The sequence below is a fragment of the Megalobrama amblycephala genome, linkage group LG12, assembly GCF_018812025.1.
Source record: "Megalobrama amblycephala isolate DHTTF-2021 linkage group LG12, ASM1881202v1, whole genome shotgun sequence".
NCBI lineage: Eukaryota > Metazoa > Chordata > Actinopteri > Cypriniformes > Xenocyprididae > Megalobrama > Megalobrama amblycephala.
The window spans coordinates 20,334,322-20,350,707 of record NC_063055.1 but is presented as its reverse complement, the minus strand read 5'-3'; the positions used below and the strand labels follow the sequence as shown (position 1 = coordinate 20,350,707).

Here is a 16,386-nt window from a genome sequence, read left to right as displayed (position 1 = left end):
AAACATTTGTCAATAATTTTTTTTTTTAAATAAATATTAAAATATGTGGGTTTTTTTTTTTTTTTTTTTTTTTTTACCTTTTTAAAACTATTGTAAGGTTTCATTAAAGCAAAATATATATACATTGATTTTCTTCATTTGGAGTGAAATGTGATGTTTTTGTCAGATTCAATCCGACCTTAATTTCCTCGGACAATAACAACTAGTGGCAAACTGGTGAAATATCAGAACATCATGTTCAGAGATTGAGCAAATGTATACAAGTCATGGCTAATTACAAAACATTCTTTTCTATATAAATTCGCAATTAGACTTTTCCACCCTATGATTTCTAATTATTACATCAAATGTCAATCTTTACCCTAATAAGTCAAAGGGTCAAATACCTCATTCTCAAAAATATTTTGCAAAAGAAAAAGGCAATTTTTTAAAGGACAATAACAACTGCTGGCAAAACGGTGAAATATCAGAACATCATGTTCAGAGATTGAGCAGATGTATACAAGTAATGGTAAATTACAAAACATTCTTTTCCATATAATCTCTAAAATCAAACATTTCAAAGATGGCATAAACTTTGAAAACCAGTTTGATTGGGACAATCATCAGTGTTAGTCAATCAGACACTTAAATGTGTTTACACAGCTTTCCTACAGTCAGCCTGACAGACTTCTCTATCACAGATTTCAAATACAATAAAACTTTTAAATGAGGAGTATTTTAACAGTTCTATGGATCCATCAGAGCCAAACAAACAGATATCAAATTTATGCTTTAATACGAAACAGGCAAGCTGTTTATGAGTGTTTTAAGTTGTTATCAGCCCACTATTCTCCAAGTGCAATCAAATCACCTGAATCTTGTAATGTTCATGAGCAGCTCAACCCATACGAAGAACAACAATCAGAGGTCACTGTTAACGGACACTTTCATGTACATAATATGGTTATCACCGTATAACAAAGATGTTGTCTTATCCAGCTGAAGCGGTGGGACTGGTCCTTCTCAAATTATTGCAGTCCAAGCTTTTGTTAAAAACAGAATCTCATCACAATGATCAGAATTAGTTTTAACTAACATTTCTTCAAATTTGTGTCATTTTGATGCAAAAAACTCCTGTGTTCAAACCCTCAGTAAAAGCTGAAAGTTGCTGATGTGATGAGGATTATTTCTGATGGCGGGCTGACGCAGATGGGAGCCAAACTGACGTCTCTCACAGCAGCACTCATTTCAGCAGGGTGGGTTTTCGCTCTGCGGTATTATCAAACATGGACGGCGCAACGACTCAACCTTCCCGGATCTTTGCAGCAAGGGCAGAGTTTTCCTGACGAATGGCCTTGTAGTCTTCAAGAATCTTCTCTAGATTGCTAACTGTTCTTTTTCCATTTTCGGTCTCAATCTACAAAAATCAAGAATCACACAGTTGAAAAGTGACAATGAAATGTTTGCTTAGTTTTAACAAATGAAAATGCATCTAAACATGAGTTGGTTTCACACCTGCTCCTCAAGATCTCGGATTTCTCTCATGATGGTTCCCGTGTCCTCAATGGTCTGAATTAACTGAGTGCAGTTCTGAGAGCATAGAAATGATAGAATGATTAAAATGATAATTATTTTGCAGAACAAGTAGCCAGAATCCTGTAAAAAGTCACCAAGGGCATTAACTCAAGTTGAGTTGTGTAGTTCAGAGATTGAACAGAAGGACTAAAGCACTGCTAATGGCCAGAGCTTAAGGAGCACAAGCCACCACATTATGTGCCATTGTTATATAAAATGTTTTTTGAAGGTTCACAAGCAGCTTGCCTTTTGCAGGGCTTGTCACATGAGACAAGAATGCGTTTTGAACACAGTACCTGCATTTCACAGTATATTTTATTCATGGACAAATATCAAGACCAGTGACAACATCAATAAATATGTTTTATAATATTTATTTGTGGATCATCTTAATGATATGCAGATACATACCTCATGTAAGGCAGCCAAGTACTTGTAAGATTTGCGGACAGATTCATCTTTCTTGGCATCCTGCAGTTTGAAAAGATTTCAGTGTTTGAATACTGAATACAATGTTTTAAAAATAAAAAACAATGTTCACCTAAAAACATTAACATAAAATGAATAAGAATTTATTTTGAAAGAAATAAATACTTTTATTCAGATCATAAAGTGACAGTAAAGAAATTTCTGAATCTTACAAATATATATATATATATATATATATATATATATATATATATATATATATATATATCTTTTAAACTTTCTATTCAAAGAATCCTAAAAAATTATCATGGGTTTCACAAAAATATTAAGCAGTACAGTGTTTTCAATATTGATAATTTCCTTTAGAAACACCTCAGAAATAAACTGTTTTAAAATATATTAAAATAGAAATATTATACATTTCAATAATTTCATAAAATTAGTTTTTTACTGTATTTTTTAAATTTTTTAATCAAAAACATGTGAAAATTTTACCGTCTCCAAACTTTTGAACAGTAGTGTATAAATATTTACTTTTTTTATTTGGAAAACCCCCCCCCTGACTTTTGGACCCCACAATATATAAGACTCACCTTAAACACCAGTTCATCTGTGACGGCAAACGTTCGGTCCAGTTTTCCAGTAAGGCTGTTAATCTCTTTCTGCAAGTCCTTTGTGTCCGACAAAATCTACAGGGGGTCAATTAATAGGGTCAGAGGTCAAAAGGCTTCTGAAGACCAGCCAACTTCAAACACAAAGCTGACGACTGTAGACACAGGTCATGAACTCAGATGAAGTATTTTATTGTGGGCTAGATAAAGGATGAACTCCAACAAAGACCTTAGTGATTTCCTCCTTCTGTTTCTTTATGTTGCCTACGATCTCCAAGATCCTCATGGTATAGGCTGAGCGTGACACATCTTTAGACAGTGTTTCATACTCTGTTAGCTGTGGAAAAACATTTGCTGAATGTTGAACCAACAAACAATAAAGATCATAAGACAAATCTAACACTTAAATGCTTTCTTTGACCATGTCCTAACCATGTGTACATTTATTTGCCTGTCCAAACCAGAACATATTTGATGTTTAATAAACAGTAATGTAATGCATATTATTATACACACACTTTAAATACAGATTCCAAGGGGGGTGAGGTCACACAGCTCATATAAAGGTGCTGATATAGAGATGCTGATATGCAGCAGATACAGAAACCAAATGGTGGTTGTGGTTGATGCTAACAAAACCTCATGTACGTGGGACAGATGGCATACGACACTTGTTTTTGTTCTGTGACTGGTTAGGACATGGTGTAGTGCTAAGTGCATTTCCTGGATGACTGAAAAGCAGAGGGGAGGGGTGAAAAATTAAAACATACCAGCTGCTTGTACAGACTTTCTTTCTTTTTGGCCTCCTCAGCAGACTGTCTGATTTTGTCATGTAGGTCTTTGATCTCTGACAGCTTCCTGGAGGACTCAGACTAAGCAAAAGTTTACATAATCGGTCACTTCGTGAATGCAAAAAAAATAAAATAAATAAAAGCAGTCAAAATCAAATTTAGGGCTGCACGATTAATTATAACAAAATGGAAAATGTTATATGGGTTAGTGCAATTATCAAAAAAGGCTTTGGTTTAATTACATATGTGCTTTGTGTTTTAGAGTGAAACAGTCCCTGTGTTTTTTTTTTTACATGCGAGCAGCTGATGATCCAGTGTTTTCAGTGTTTCAAAACAGCTCATGTTTGCAGGTTATGTAGAGTTTATGCTCCACATGGACTCATCTCTGCCTGTGCTCTGAGTTTTCCTCACTTATAACGTACATTTGGAAATACAACATGCATCACCCAACATCCCAAACTTGTAATTAGAAGAGTTTATAAACCGGCTGTTGTCAACAAAAGAAAAGATTTAAGGACTCCCTGTTTTTTTCTGCCAAAATAAAAACATTTGAAACATTTGATCATTTTTGACCCTCGAAAATGGAGACTTTCCTTTCCGCTGCAGAGCACATTTTAGTTTGAAAACGCCGGGGTTGCGTTTCAGTGTAAAAGGAAAAAAACTGAGACTTTTGAAAACGATGCCGTTGCTGTCCATGTTCGTTCTGCGTATCCTTGACAACCGTGTGAACAATAACATGGAGACTGAACTGCAATCTTTGCTGGATTTGTCATTTTGAGCATCCATTGTGCAGTTAAACTCTGTATTTTTTTTTTAAATACTGCAGCTACCTACATGCGCAAGAGGCAACGGTTTACACTTTTACGCACGCATATGCCCAGTGTGCATGAACAGTCATGTGACAAGCGTTTTCGGTCATGTAGTGAAGACAGAGATCATTTCTGAAACACTTTGGAAACGCCAGTGTAGACGAGGATCGTTTTGATTTTAAAATGCCGTTTTAAATTTAAAACGCACTAGTGTAAACGGGGCCTAATACAGCCATATTAGAATTGTAATGTTACAATTGTACTGCAAAATAAAATTATTATTATTATTTTTCTTAAATACTCATTTTTTATTTTACACTTAACTATTACAATATCAATATTTCTTACTTCAATATTTCTATTTAGTAATAATAATATTTAAAAAAAAAAAATTATATTTAATAATAATTTATAATCACAACATTTTGGGCCAAATTTTGCAGCCCTAAAAACAAGCACAGCAAACGTTATTGCTTTAAACTTTAAAGCTTTATTTAAAATAAAAAAATAAGTGTAATAAATTAATAAAATAAAATCGCATTTTATATCCTAATTGCAATTTTATTCAGAAAAATCGCTTTTTAACCAAAACGCGCAGCCCAATTCGTAATTTCTCATTATTACACCTATGTAGGATCAATGAATAAGCCTGTTAATTAATCAGAGATGATAATTAAAATGACTGCAATTATTAATATCTAGATATTTGGCTGTTTAGACAGGAGTGCAGATGCTATAAGGCTGTAGAACACATCAGGGTAACACAAGGTACCTCTCTGTTGCTGCACAGCTCTTTTAGCCTGCGGTGCTCGTCAATCAACGGGACTCTGTGTTTCTCCCACTGAGAGGCCAAATGAATCACTCGTTTAGAGCTGGCCTCTACCAGACTCTACCAAACACAAACACAGGACAGACGAAGAGAAACATGTCATTACATGTCATCACAGCATAGTTACATACGGTTTAATTCTGTTTGCACTGTACAGTTATTCCTGTTTTTATTTTTATCTGCCATCAAGTCAGAGGGGATGGTACAGGTGTGTACTTGGTGTGACGCGTTTACCTGTAACTTGAGCAGGTTGTTTTCAGCGTCAGGCAGCAGGTCAATGGTCTGTCTTTTCATTTTGACTGAATTCTCCTTTTCGGCATTACTCACTTCACTCTGTTGCAACTCATCGGACACCTGCATACATTAACGGAAAGCAAAAATATTAGTTATTGAAAAAATGCTTCACTTAAGGCCTGTACACACCGGAACGAATATCGCACGCGTTTATCGCCAGCGTTTTGAGACGTTTTTTTGTGTTCATACCCAAGCGATTTTCACTGGCAATGAGCAGAGTGAACATGCAAATTCACTCCCTGACAGTATGTGGCGCTTGTGCTAACTGTAGTGCAAATAATAGAAATAAATAAAGTTAAAGATAAAAATGCAGACATGACATGTGAGAGATGGTAGTCAGAAACGGTAGTGCAAATAAGTCAATAGCTGTGTCCAAAACCGCTCACTCGTTCACTCATTCACTAATCCCTATATAGTGTATGGCATTTGAGTGCACTATATCTGTATGGAGTGAACGAAATGAAGTGAGTGAATTCGGACGCTGACGTATACACTGTGCGTCGGAGATCTCAGAAACGGCTCGACACGCTTTAAAACTATTTTATACTACATGTTATTTACATTATAAAATAATGTTAATAACAATAACAATCATAATGACTTTATTTTGTAATCATACGTGCCAGCTTTGTATTGTAATTTTTTGTCATGCTTAATGTGTTCATAATCATTTAATACTATAAAATACTGCAAACAAAAATAAACACATTAACAAGTGTACATAATTTCATGTATTTATCCTTTTTAATAAAGTTGTTAGAAACTCTCACGCTCACAGATTACGTGGTCTTTGAGCGCCCTCAGGCGACCGTTATGATTTGAATACGCTACCTATGATTAACGATTTTTTTTAAATCATCCACTAAATTATCATCTTTTAAAGATTAATGAGTTAACAGTGCCGCAAAATATTAAAACACATTGCTGTTAGTAAAACACATTAAATTGATTTAATGCCTACATAATATATTTTAATAATGAAAATATTTTTTATTAATATAATTTCATTTTTTTTTTTATTCATCTATATAATAATGTCCCCCTACATTTTAGTAGGTTTTATTCAAGTAGTGATTAATTAAAAAAAGAAAAGGTTAAAAAAATTGGATTTTGGGAAATAGTGCTTCAGCAAGTGTACATCGAATCTACACTCGAAATCAGAGAGAATTGTGGGTATAAAGTAGTGAACGAATGTAGGGAATGAAGTCGTTCACTCAGAATTCGGACACCACTACAAAATGGCCGACACCCGATATAGTGGACTATATAGTGGATAGGGAGCGGTTTCAGACACAGCTAATGACGTAGTGCAAGTGAACGGTAGTGCAAATAAACATATTTATGAAATAGACATTCTCAACTATATTTCTTGAATGTGAAAGAAAAAAACAAAGAGTAAAAATACAGAAATAATACACTTCTGTTGGTGTGGCCAAGAAGTAGTAGAGCACCCGTAGGGTGCATCTCAATCAGCTCCCTAGTTCACTAGTCAGGGCACTGATCAGAAAGTCGGCCACGTTCATTTACACGGTTTACTGATACACGGACCTAGGGAGCTAGGGAGCTGTTTGAGACGCAGGGATAGTTTGTTGTGTTTCTTCCTCGTCTATTTACTTTCTCTTCGTCGCCTTGGTATCAATTTGTGCTCGGCAAGACCGTTTTGTGCTTGAGCGCCACCAAGTCATGTTTTACCGTAACCTCAGCAGCTCCATGCACGTTGAACAAAAGCGCCACTCTCATTGGTCTGCCAGTTTTTAAGGTGGTGTGTCAAACCAAAAAAACGAACCAGAGGCGTTTTTTAAAAAATAATGCTTTTACGCCTGCCGTTTTTCACGTCGGTGTGCACACTCACATTGGCGCCCGTTATTTAGTCACAAGGCGTTAAACGTCGGCGATAATCACGCGCAATATTCGGCCTTTATTCTCCAATTCCCTTTGAAATCTGAGAATTTAATATTTCCCTGCATCATTACTGTTACATCACTACAAATGTGATATATAATATGTAATGTGATATATTGTCAGTATCACATTTCATTTTATCTGATTGGTCATTACCTGCTGGATGGACACAGTGAGCTGCTTAATGTCTCCGCCCACTTCTTCCATTTGGACTGACAATTGCTGCAACTGTTGCTGCAGAGCAGAAAGTTCTGCTTCCTGCTGGGCCTTTAGGTCCTCCTCTGATTGGTGAGAGCTGGGAAGTGCACTTGCTGCTGCTGCCATCTGCTGGGCTGCTTTCTCAGGTTCCTAAAAAAAATAATTGTCCTTTTACTTTAATTTGGCTTTTTAGCTAAGAGCCTAAAAATTTTTAAGATGTATCTCCAAGTAGATTAAATTAACCGGATAAAGGATCTAAAATTAACTTTTAATAATGTAAAAAATAACTAGAAGTTATTCAAGTAGAAATTGACAAATACTGATGTTTTATACTTTTTGTACAAGTGTCCAATAACCAATATGCATATTTAATAACCGTTTACTAAATAATCATTAGACTGCAGCAATAAAATAATACACATTATGAATTACTATATAAACTGTTTATAATTGATAAATATAATATTAATTTTGTGTTTAATTTTATGTATTGGTTTAAAAAAAAGCTGTATTATAGCCCATTAATCAGCATAATACCCATGAATATTATTACTATATAAATGTTTATAATAATAATAAAAATTTTGTGTTTGAAAGGTAAAGTGAAAAACTGTAATGACCAATCACAGAGTCCCATTGAGAAAGCATATTTTATTATTAGAACTATTAATACTCTGTTTGTCTCAGCCCAGATTACATGACAGACTATTGACAGGCCTGTTTGTTGTGTGTGTGTTTAGTGCAACACATCTACAGTCAGTCAATACACAAAATGTTATCACATATTAGCACTCTGTTTCTCACTTAGCATACGAAAAATATTTGTCTAAAATATTTTTTTCATTTGGCACATATTTCTAGTACATTTGGCAAGCTTAGTCAAAAGCTGCAGTACTAAAATTTTAAGATAATCTTGTTAGTAACACAGTCATGTCACTTTTATTTTCCATGACATGTACTAAATTTTCCATGACTGGAAAACAGCATTAGAAATGTCAAGATTTTCCAGTGTGTGTAGGAACCTTGGCACATCACAGTTTGAGTAAACAAATTCTGACGGGTACCTGTGTAAAGGTGAATTTCTCTGTATGGGTGAAGCGTGTGCCTTTGGTCAGCACATCTCCCCCAGTGGAAGCACCACCGAATGACAGCAGCAACTCAGCAAGGTCAGAAGTCGAGCGCGTGGCTCCGTGTGTGTCAGGTCGAGGCTGAGCTGCCGTTCTTAGCTGCTCCTCAATCCGCTTCTGCAGTCGAGCTTTTTTCCTGGATCGGTACTCCTGAAGAGACAAGATAACAAGAGTGAGTTAAACAAACTGAGAACAAGGAATTAAAATGATTAAAGGATTAGTTCGCTTCAGAATTAAAATTTCTGATAATTTACTCAAACCCATGTCGTCCAAGATGTTCATGTCTTTCTTTCTTCAGTCGAAAAGAAATTAAGGTTGAGGAAAACATTCAAGGATTTTTCTCCATATAGTGGATTCCAACAGTTACCAATGGGTTGAAGGTCCAAATTGCAGTTTCAATGCAGCTTCAAAGGGCTCTACACAATCCCAGCCACGGAATAAGGGTCATTTTCTAAAACAATTAAAAATTACATACTTTTTAACCACAAAAACCACCTTTTTAACCTTTAATCACTAGTTCTACAATGCGCAACACATTAAATAATCACATTGGAAAGGTCACATGTGACGTAAGCGGAAGTACCGTAGTAGGCAAAAAACTCCATCTCATTTTCTCCTCCAACTTCAAAATCGTTGGACATCATTGTTTTACTTTTTTTTTTTGGTAAAGGCCGTTTGACTTAGTCTTTGCACATTCGCTTTGTAAACACTTGCTTGGTACTTCCGCCTACGTCATGCACAGCCTTTCCAACGTGATTACATAATGCTTGGCGCATCGCAGAGCTAGTGTAAGATGAGCATTTGTGGTTAAAAAGGCTGTAATTTTTTATTTCGTTTTTTTTTATTTTTAGAAAATTACCTATTGTTTTGCTAGATAAGACCATTATTCCTCCGCTGGGATCATGTAGAGCCCTTTGAAGCTGCACTGAAACTGCAATTTGGACCTTCCCAAATTGGTAGGTCCGTTGGTAATTGTAGAGTCCAGTAATCCTTTAAATTAATCACAATCTCCAGTACAAGACTTTAAATCACCAAATTAAATCCTTGTTACCATAATCATATCTCTTTAGTTGAATAATACAGTTTATTTAGTAAATCTTGACAGTTTAAATAAACTATAAATCTTAAATGTGCTGTGGTTATTTTCTGTCTTATTTACTATTCTCAAAGCACTGCAGATAAAACAGTAAAGAGAAATAAGTTAATAAGAAATAAGTAATAAAGCCTTGTGATTTACACATAAAATATGTGCTGGATCCTTAAAGAACGTCTCGGGGTCAGACAATAGGCCAGTGTATAAGTAGGAGGGCAGGTGAGGTGAGAATGTGGAACTGAGATGCGAGAGGGCAGCAGTACAGTCACAGGACACATACATGCTAAATGTCACACTTGTGTGAAAGACATCTCTGTGTTCCAGCCTCATGTTGATACATGCCTTTACCAGAGACTCCATGAAGGAAAACAGGGCGGCAGCAAAAATAATTACATGCTAGTGTTATTGTTATTATCAAGACAGGGAACCTAGACTTCGTACTAGAGAGACGTCATGCTGAGGCTGCAAAGAATATCAATTTTTCAATATAAGGAAAGTGAATAAGGAGTGGAGCTGTCAAAAAATCATCATATAAAAGCTTTCTGTGAGAAACTAACAGCCGTGAATGAATCGTTAAAACTGATTCAACCCATTCTTTTATGATTAAACAAACAAATCATTCATTCGGAACTAATAAAAAAAATAAAGCTGAAATAAAATAAAATATATATTAGTAAATATATATATTATATATAAAAATATATATTATATATTAGTAAAATGAATTTTAAACTAAATTTAAAATGAACATCAAAAAATAAAAAAGAATTTATGAACAAGAATAATATGGATACCTAGGACAGATGTCAAATTTATAACTGAACAACAAACTCATATAATAATGACAATTTAAATTTTTGGCTGAACTCTCCCTTTAAACTTGAAGGGGGAAATAGAATAACCTCAGGTGTAAGTCTCGACAGGAGGCCTTGGCTGTTCCATTCATTCTCCCACTCCTGTGCGGCACTAAGTTCAGAGATGTGGTTCTCCAGGAGGGACGCTGGCACTGAGGCATGCTGGGAAGGCTGGGAGGTGACAGGCAGCAAATAATTCCTCCAGTATTCTTGCACCTCTGAGAGAATTCACAAAGAATCATCGAAGACAATGTTAGCTAAATGAATCATAAGAGCTAAATTCGGTTTTTGTTAAATTCCCCAAAGATGTGGTCACACTTCAGGGGCAAGTGGGAAAAAGGGCAATACCACAATGTATAAGACATATCACACCAAACCAAAGGGGGCTTGCTGGGTTAAGTAAATGAAAATGAGCATGCCTTTTGGCTGTTTCCTGGAAGAGACCTTCACTGAATATGGGAGGCTCAGCGGCTGGGCGCGGAAACTGTGACACGGGCCGGAACTCTGAAATTAGATTTGCACACATTTGTCAAGTTACTTAGGTAGCTTGGAAGCAGTTTCACCTCTGTAACTGTACATGTATCATGACAATATTTCTTATTTAACCATTGCTATAAGCATCAGTGTTGTGCTTATACATTTACATTACATACATTATTGTATAAGGATCATTTGACTGGTGTAACGGCTGCCGAAAATTCAGCTTTGCCACCACAGGAATGAAAAACATTTCAAAACATAATAAAATAGGAAACAGTTATTTTAAACTGTATTGTTTTTACTGTACTTTTAATGAAATAATGCAGCCTCAATGAGCATAAGAGACTTCTTTCAAAAACAATAAAAAAAATCTTTTGAACGGTATTGTATAAATTCTTTAACCATATATGATATGAATATTTGTAGAGTTACTAGAGCAAAGGCCCGTTCACACCGAGAACCATAACTACAATTATATTAGTAAAATCTATTAATGTTTTTAAAATCTAGAGTGCTGCATAAGCCTTAGCCCTGGATTTCTAGGTGTAGGCATGTTGTGGTACCTGTGTTTTTCGATGAATGGGGAGTCTACAGGACGGAGGGAGCCAAGGCACTGACAATTGCGCTTTTATTTGAGCAGCAATTGCTCTTTGCAACAATGCAGACTTCCCTAAGAGAGGAGATAAAAATGTAGACAACATTCTGACTATTCTGAGAGACTAGCCTCATTAAACATATTCATTTAATCAAATAATCAGGAGCAGCATGTGACGCCACAAAGGCAAGCAAACTGTTCTGAGAAAAAAGAAAAACATGTTTGCGATAGTGAGTTTGAACCAGTCTGCACGGATTCCCACTGAGTTTATGATTGAGTTAACAAGCTATTAATTGAAGTAGACTTTGGATTCTTTCCAAGATAATAAAACATTTTAAAGCAAGTTTTATGCAATCAAGAGTGTTAAATGAATTAATGTAGAAGAACTGAGGGAGAAAAAAATTAGTTTATTGATGAAAGCTGGACATAATCAGCACTTTAAGCTGTTAGATTAACACTCTAGTTAATCACATTACCCTTTTATCCCAGCATGAAGAACACAACCCAACCACACCACTTTATTATTATTATTAAACTGACAAAAACTCGTCTCTGGTGTTGAAAATCTACGATGGAAACTTTGAGTCATACCAGATTTAATGAGGTGAATCACTGCAAATCACTATTGCATCAGACATTATTGTGAGGGAAAGATCTGAATGCGGAATGAAAGATACTCAGGCAAGTTTTACTCATTCTAATTGGTATTTATGAAGGTGTGTGTTACAGATTTCTCAGAACTCAAAATTGCACAACATTAACATTAATTGCGAGAAATAAGGTCAGAACTATGACATAAAAAGTTGCTATTACCTTTTTTAATTCCATGGATAAAACAGGCTTATGTACTTTTTGAGAAAGAACTAGTCGCTAGATTTCAGTTTTACTATCTGCATTGCAAATCATGGTGTTAAAGAAACGTAAGTATTGACAGATCTTTTCTTTCGCTTTGTGATGTACATCCAAGTGAAACTTGGATAAATGCAATTATCAAAAAATAAAAAAAATTAACATAGGGACTTGGTTTTATTCATCGGTTATTGGTTAGATGGAGGCAGATCTGAATGCAAGCTTAAAGGGATAGTTCACCGAAAAATGAACATTTTGTCATTATTTTTTCATCCTCAAGTGGTTCTAAATCTGTATGAGTTTCTTTCTTCTGTTGAACACAAAAGAATATATTTTTAAAGAATGTGAGTAACCAGACAGTTGACGGCACCCATTAACTTCCATAGTAGGAAAATAAAATACTATGGAAGTCAGTGGATGCCATCAACTGTGTCATTACCAACATTCTTTGAAATATCTTCTTTTGTGTTCAACAGAAGAAACTCATACAGATTTAGAACCACTTGAGGATGAAAAAATAATGACAAAATGTTCATTTTTCAGTGAACTATCCCTTTAAGGCTGATAAGAAAGGGGCAGGGTTTAAGCAGACTAAATGTCACCAGACAGAAGTTTTTTTTTTTTTTTCACCAGAAGATCAAGATTAAAGATTAAAAATTATGAGCGCAAAATAAAAGGAACAAATGCATGGATGAATCATTCAAAATAAGATCAATAAGATGCATTTAGAAATGCATTTTCATTTCATGCAGAGTTCAATTTCAAAGTTTCATTTCAAGTATATGCCAAATACATGTAAAAATCAGTAGTCAAAAGTACCTGCAGGCTGGTCAGAGGCCTCTGAACTCTCTCTGGGCAGTTTCTCAACCAGAAACATGAACAGAGAGCGAATCTCTGGTTCATTGCTGTAGAGAAATGTCTGGTAGCCAATTTCCCCTTTAAAGCCCACATCCTAAACATATATATCAAAGCAAAAATAACATCAGAGACATCAAACAAAGTGTCTCTACTTTGTAATAGTTATAGAGTGTGGTACTAACTACTTATGAGACAAAACTGCGAAAAAGGTTAAAGGATTAGTTCACTTTCAAATAAAATTTTCCTGATAATTTACTCACCCCCATGTCATCCAAGATGTTCATGTCTTTCTTTCTTCAGTCAAAAAGAAATTAAGGATTTTTCTCCTTATAGTGGACTTCAATGGACTCAAAATTATAGTTTCCGTGCAGCTTCAAAGGGCTTTAAACGATACCAGACGAGGAATAAGGGTCTTATCTAGCAAAACGAATCAGTCATTTTCAAAATTTTTTAAATGTATATGATTTATATAAACAAATGATCGCCTTCCAAGTGGTTCCACCAAAACCTCATTATCATATTCTTCAAAAAGCTTACTCTGTATGTCCTACGCCTTCCCTTTTCAGTTTACGGAAAAAAAATGTAACTGCCGCTGCGTTTGTTTCGCAAGTAAAATAGGGAAGGCGTAGTAAGTACAGCGTAAGCTTTTTGAAGAATACGAAAGTGCGGTTTTGGCAGAACCACTTGGAAGGCAATCATTTGTGTTTATAAAGCATATACATTTACATTTTTGTTTTTTAAATGACTGATCGTTTCGCTAGATAAGACCCTTATTCCTCGTCTGGTATCATTTAAAGCCCTTTGAAGCTGCACTGAAACTGTAACTTTCAACTTTCAACGTTTGTAGACCATTGAAGTCCACTATAAGGAGAAAAATCCTGGAATGTTTTCATCAAAAACCTTAATTTCTTTTCGACTGACGAAAGAAGGACATGGACATCTTGGATGACATGGGGGTGAATAAATTATCAGGAAATTTTTATTTGAAAGTGAACTAATCCTTTAATTACTGATGATATTTAAACAATATTACTCTAATAAAAAAATATTTTATTGTGTCACATTTAAAGGTTATCTAAATTACATCACAACAGACTAAAGCAATGGTGTAAGATCAACTGCAGAGAAATGTCTGCAGTAAAAGGACCCATTTATTTTACATTAAAAACGTTCAAGTTAATCATAATTTAAATACAAGGTATAACGTTAACTGTCCAAACTGTACCACAATTATTCAAACTTAAAAACGAAACAAAAGTGCTTATTCATCACCAGTAATCAATGCATTTTCACTGGTTGTCAGCTGACTCAATCAGGTGTGAGGGGTCAAGTTCACTTCTGCACACAGAATGACGTCCAGGCACCGTGTCTCTCACCTGACAGGCCTGAGCCAGGCTCATGCCCAGTCTAAAGCGGGCAGACATGCCAGGGGGGAGCGAGTGGGACAATCCATTGCCCAGCGCAGGGTCGATCACGCGCAGGCATCTCACCACCGCCTCCACGATCAGCTCACTGGTGAACTGCTTCACACTCTGAACATCCTCATCAATGTCTCTGGAAGATGATGAGGTGATTACAAACACACAGACGTGGACATAAAATAAGTTTGGATTGTCCCAAGATGCAAATCACTCCAAAGAGGGAGGAAATGACTTGTCACAACTGTAGAGACCTGTTAGGTTTTGGATACTTACGTGCCCGCTTGTCTTAGAGAGTGAATTAAAATCCTATCGACTTCTTCCATCACGGAACGAGATCAGATATAGCTGTTCGACTGTCTTCCGTAACAATATTAAAGGCAAATGAATATCATAAGGCTTCAGCTAACCCTCAGCATCGCTTTCACTACAGCCTGTGCAGGGCTGCTAACCAGGACGACCGTTCGGTTGCCATGGTTACATTTCAAAACGCAGTTTCAAATGAACCATAAAGTGCTTTTTACCACATCCTCTAACAAAACGGCGTGTCAAAATAACAGTTTTTTTCACCCAGTCTCTTCAAAATCTGCTTTTTCTGGAGAGGAAGTCATTACCTAGGAGTGTCCGACGCAGTGTACCATGGGACATGAAGTTTTAGATATTTGACTCATCCATACTGAACTACTCATATAAAACTCAAGTTCCCGACATTCACAGCGCGTTCAGGTCTCGTGACGAGACCGACGCGTAAGCACGTGCGCTGTCCACCAGGAGCGAATTGAAATGTTTGAGATGTTTTTGTAGGCTTGAGAGAAAATCCGAAGATCATGACTTTAGACTTATTAGCACATGATACTGATCTAAATGCACCTATCGTCAATGTAATTACTTCAGATTTTCACTACTAGACTAAATAATCCTTAAACTCGACATGAATTCAGAACATAATGCTCAGAGATTTTTATTCCTTTAAGTATTTTTCAGAAAACAACAGGCTATTAAAATGTATTAGGCTACAACAATAATAATTTACAGTGTTTTATCCATTTCCTTTTAGCCTATACTGAATTGCATGGTCCATCTTTTTGACATGAAGAGGAAAAAGTAAGCTGCTATTTGATTTGCCTTACCTCTTCAAGAAATACTTGTCACACTTATCAGTAACAGAAAAAACACATTTACAAAATAATGAAGAAAGTTTGACATTATTCCTGATGAAAAAGCTTTAATAAAAATCTGAAGCCAAATCATAGTTTTGTGTGCCTACTATCTTAATGTAAGTATTTTATTCACTTTAAATCTTGCCTATAGGCCACAGTCCTCAAATTTCATTTGCATGCATATTTAAACATGATGTATGGTGATTAGTCATGTGACATGAGAACCCATGCAAATTTGACGCAATGCATTCACACAACATATTTGAAAATGTGCATATGCAAATGCAATTTGAGAGTCACTGTCTCAGTGAATAACATCTTAAATATTGTTGTAATGTAATTAAAAGTCAGATTGACTTTTATGATGTTTTTCTTCTTCTTCTTCTCCTCAGAGATTCTGCTAAACTTTTCCTTTTGTGTTCCCAGGAAGAAAGAAAGTCATACAGATTTGGAACAACATGAGGTTGAGTAAATAATAACAGAATTTTCATTTTGGGGTGAACTGTACCTTTAATAAAAGGTACTTATTTTA

At 35.5% G+C, this 16,386-nt stretch overlaps 1 protein-coding gene across 1 annotated transcript; it reads right to left on the bottom strand.

The window, feature by feature from the left end:
- Nucleotides 1-217: 217 nt before the first annotated feature.
- ccdc22 (coiled-coil domain containing 22) lies at nt 218-15,314 on the bottom strand. The gene is made up of 16 exons (XM_048209539.1): nt 14,971-15,314; nt 14,653-14,830; nt 13,238-13,370; nt 11,538-11,644; nt 10,914-10,998; nt 10,543-10,712; nt 8,485-8,697; nt 7,379-7,570; nt 5,261-5,380; nt 4,970-5,086; nt 3,368-3,469; nt 2,827-2,934; nt 2,580-2,675; nt 1,969-2,028; nt 1,498-1,572; nt 218-1,399 (listed from the first exon to the last, which is right to left on the bottom strand). The coding sequence occupies exons 1-16, from the start codon at nt 15,018-15,020 to the stop codon at nt 1,286-1,288; spliced, it is 1,920 nt and encodes a 639-aa protein (XP_048065496.1). The 5' UTR covers nt 15,021-15,314; the 3' UTR covers nt 218-1,285.
- Nucleotides 15,315-16,386: the final 1,072 nt, after the last annotated feature.

What these genes read in the sequence shown, in the direction of transcription:
- ccdc22 (XM_048209539.1), bottom strand. Translation starts at nt 15,020, where the DNA reads ATGGAAGAAGTCGATAGGATTTTAATTCACTCTCTAAGACAAGCGGGC. An exon ending in AAAGTCTGTACAAGCAGCTG is followed by an intron (nt 2,935 to 3,367) that starts GTATGTTTTAAT and finishes GTTTTTCCACAG; the next exon opens with CTAACAGAGTATGAAACACT. An exon ending in TCCGAGATCTTGAGGAGCAG is followed by an intron (nt 1,400 to 1,497) that starts GTGTGAAACCAA and finishes TGATTTTTGTAG; the next exon opens with ATTGAGACCGAAAATGGAAA.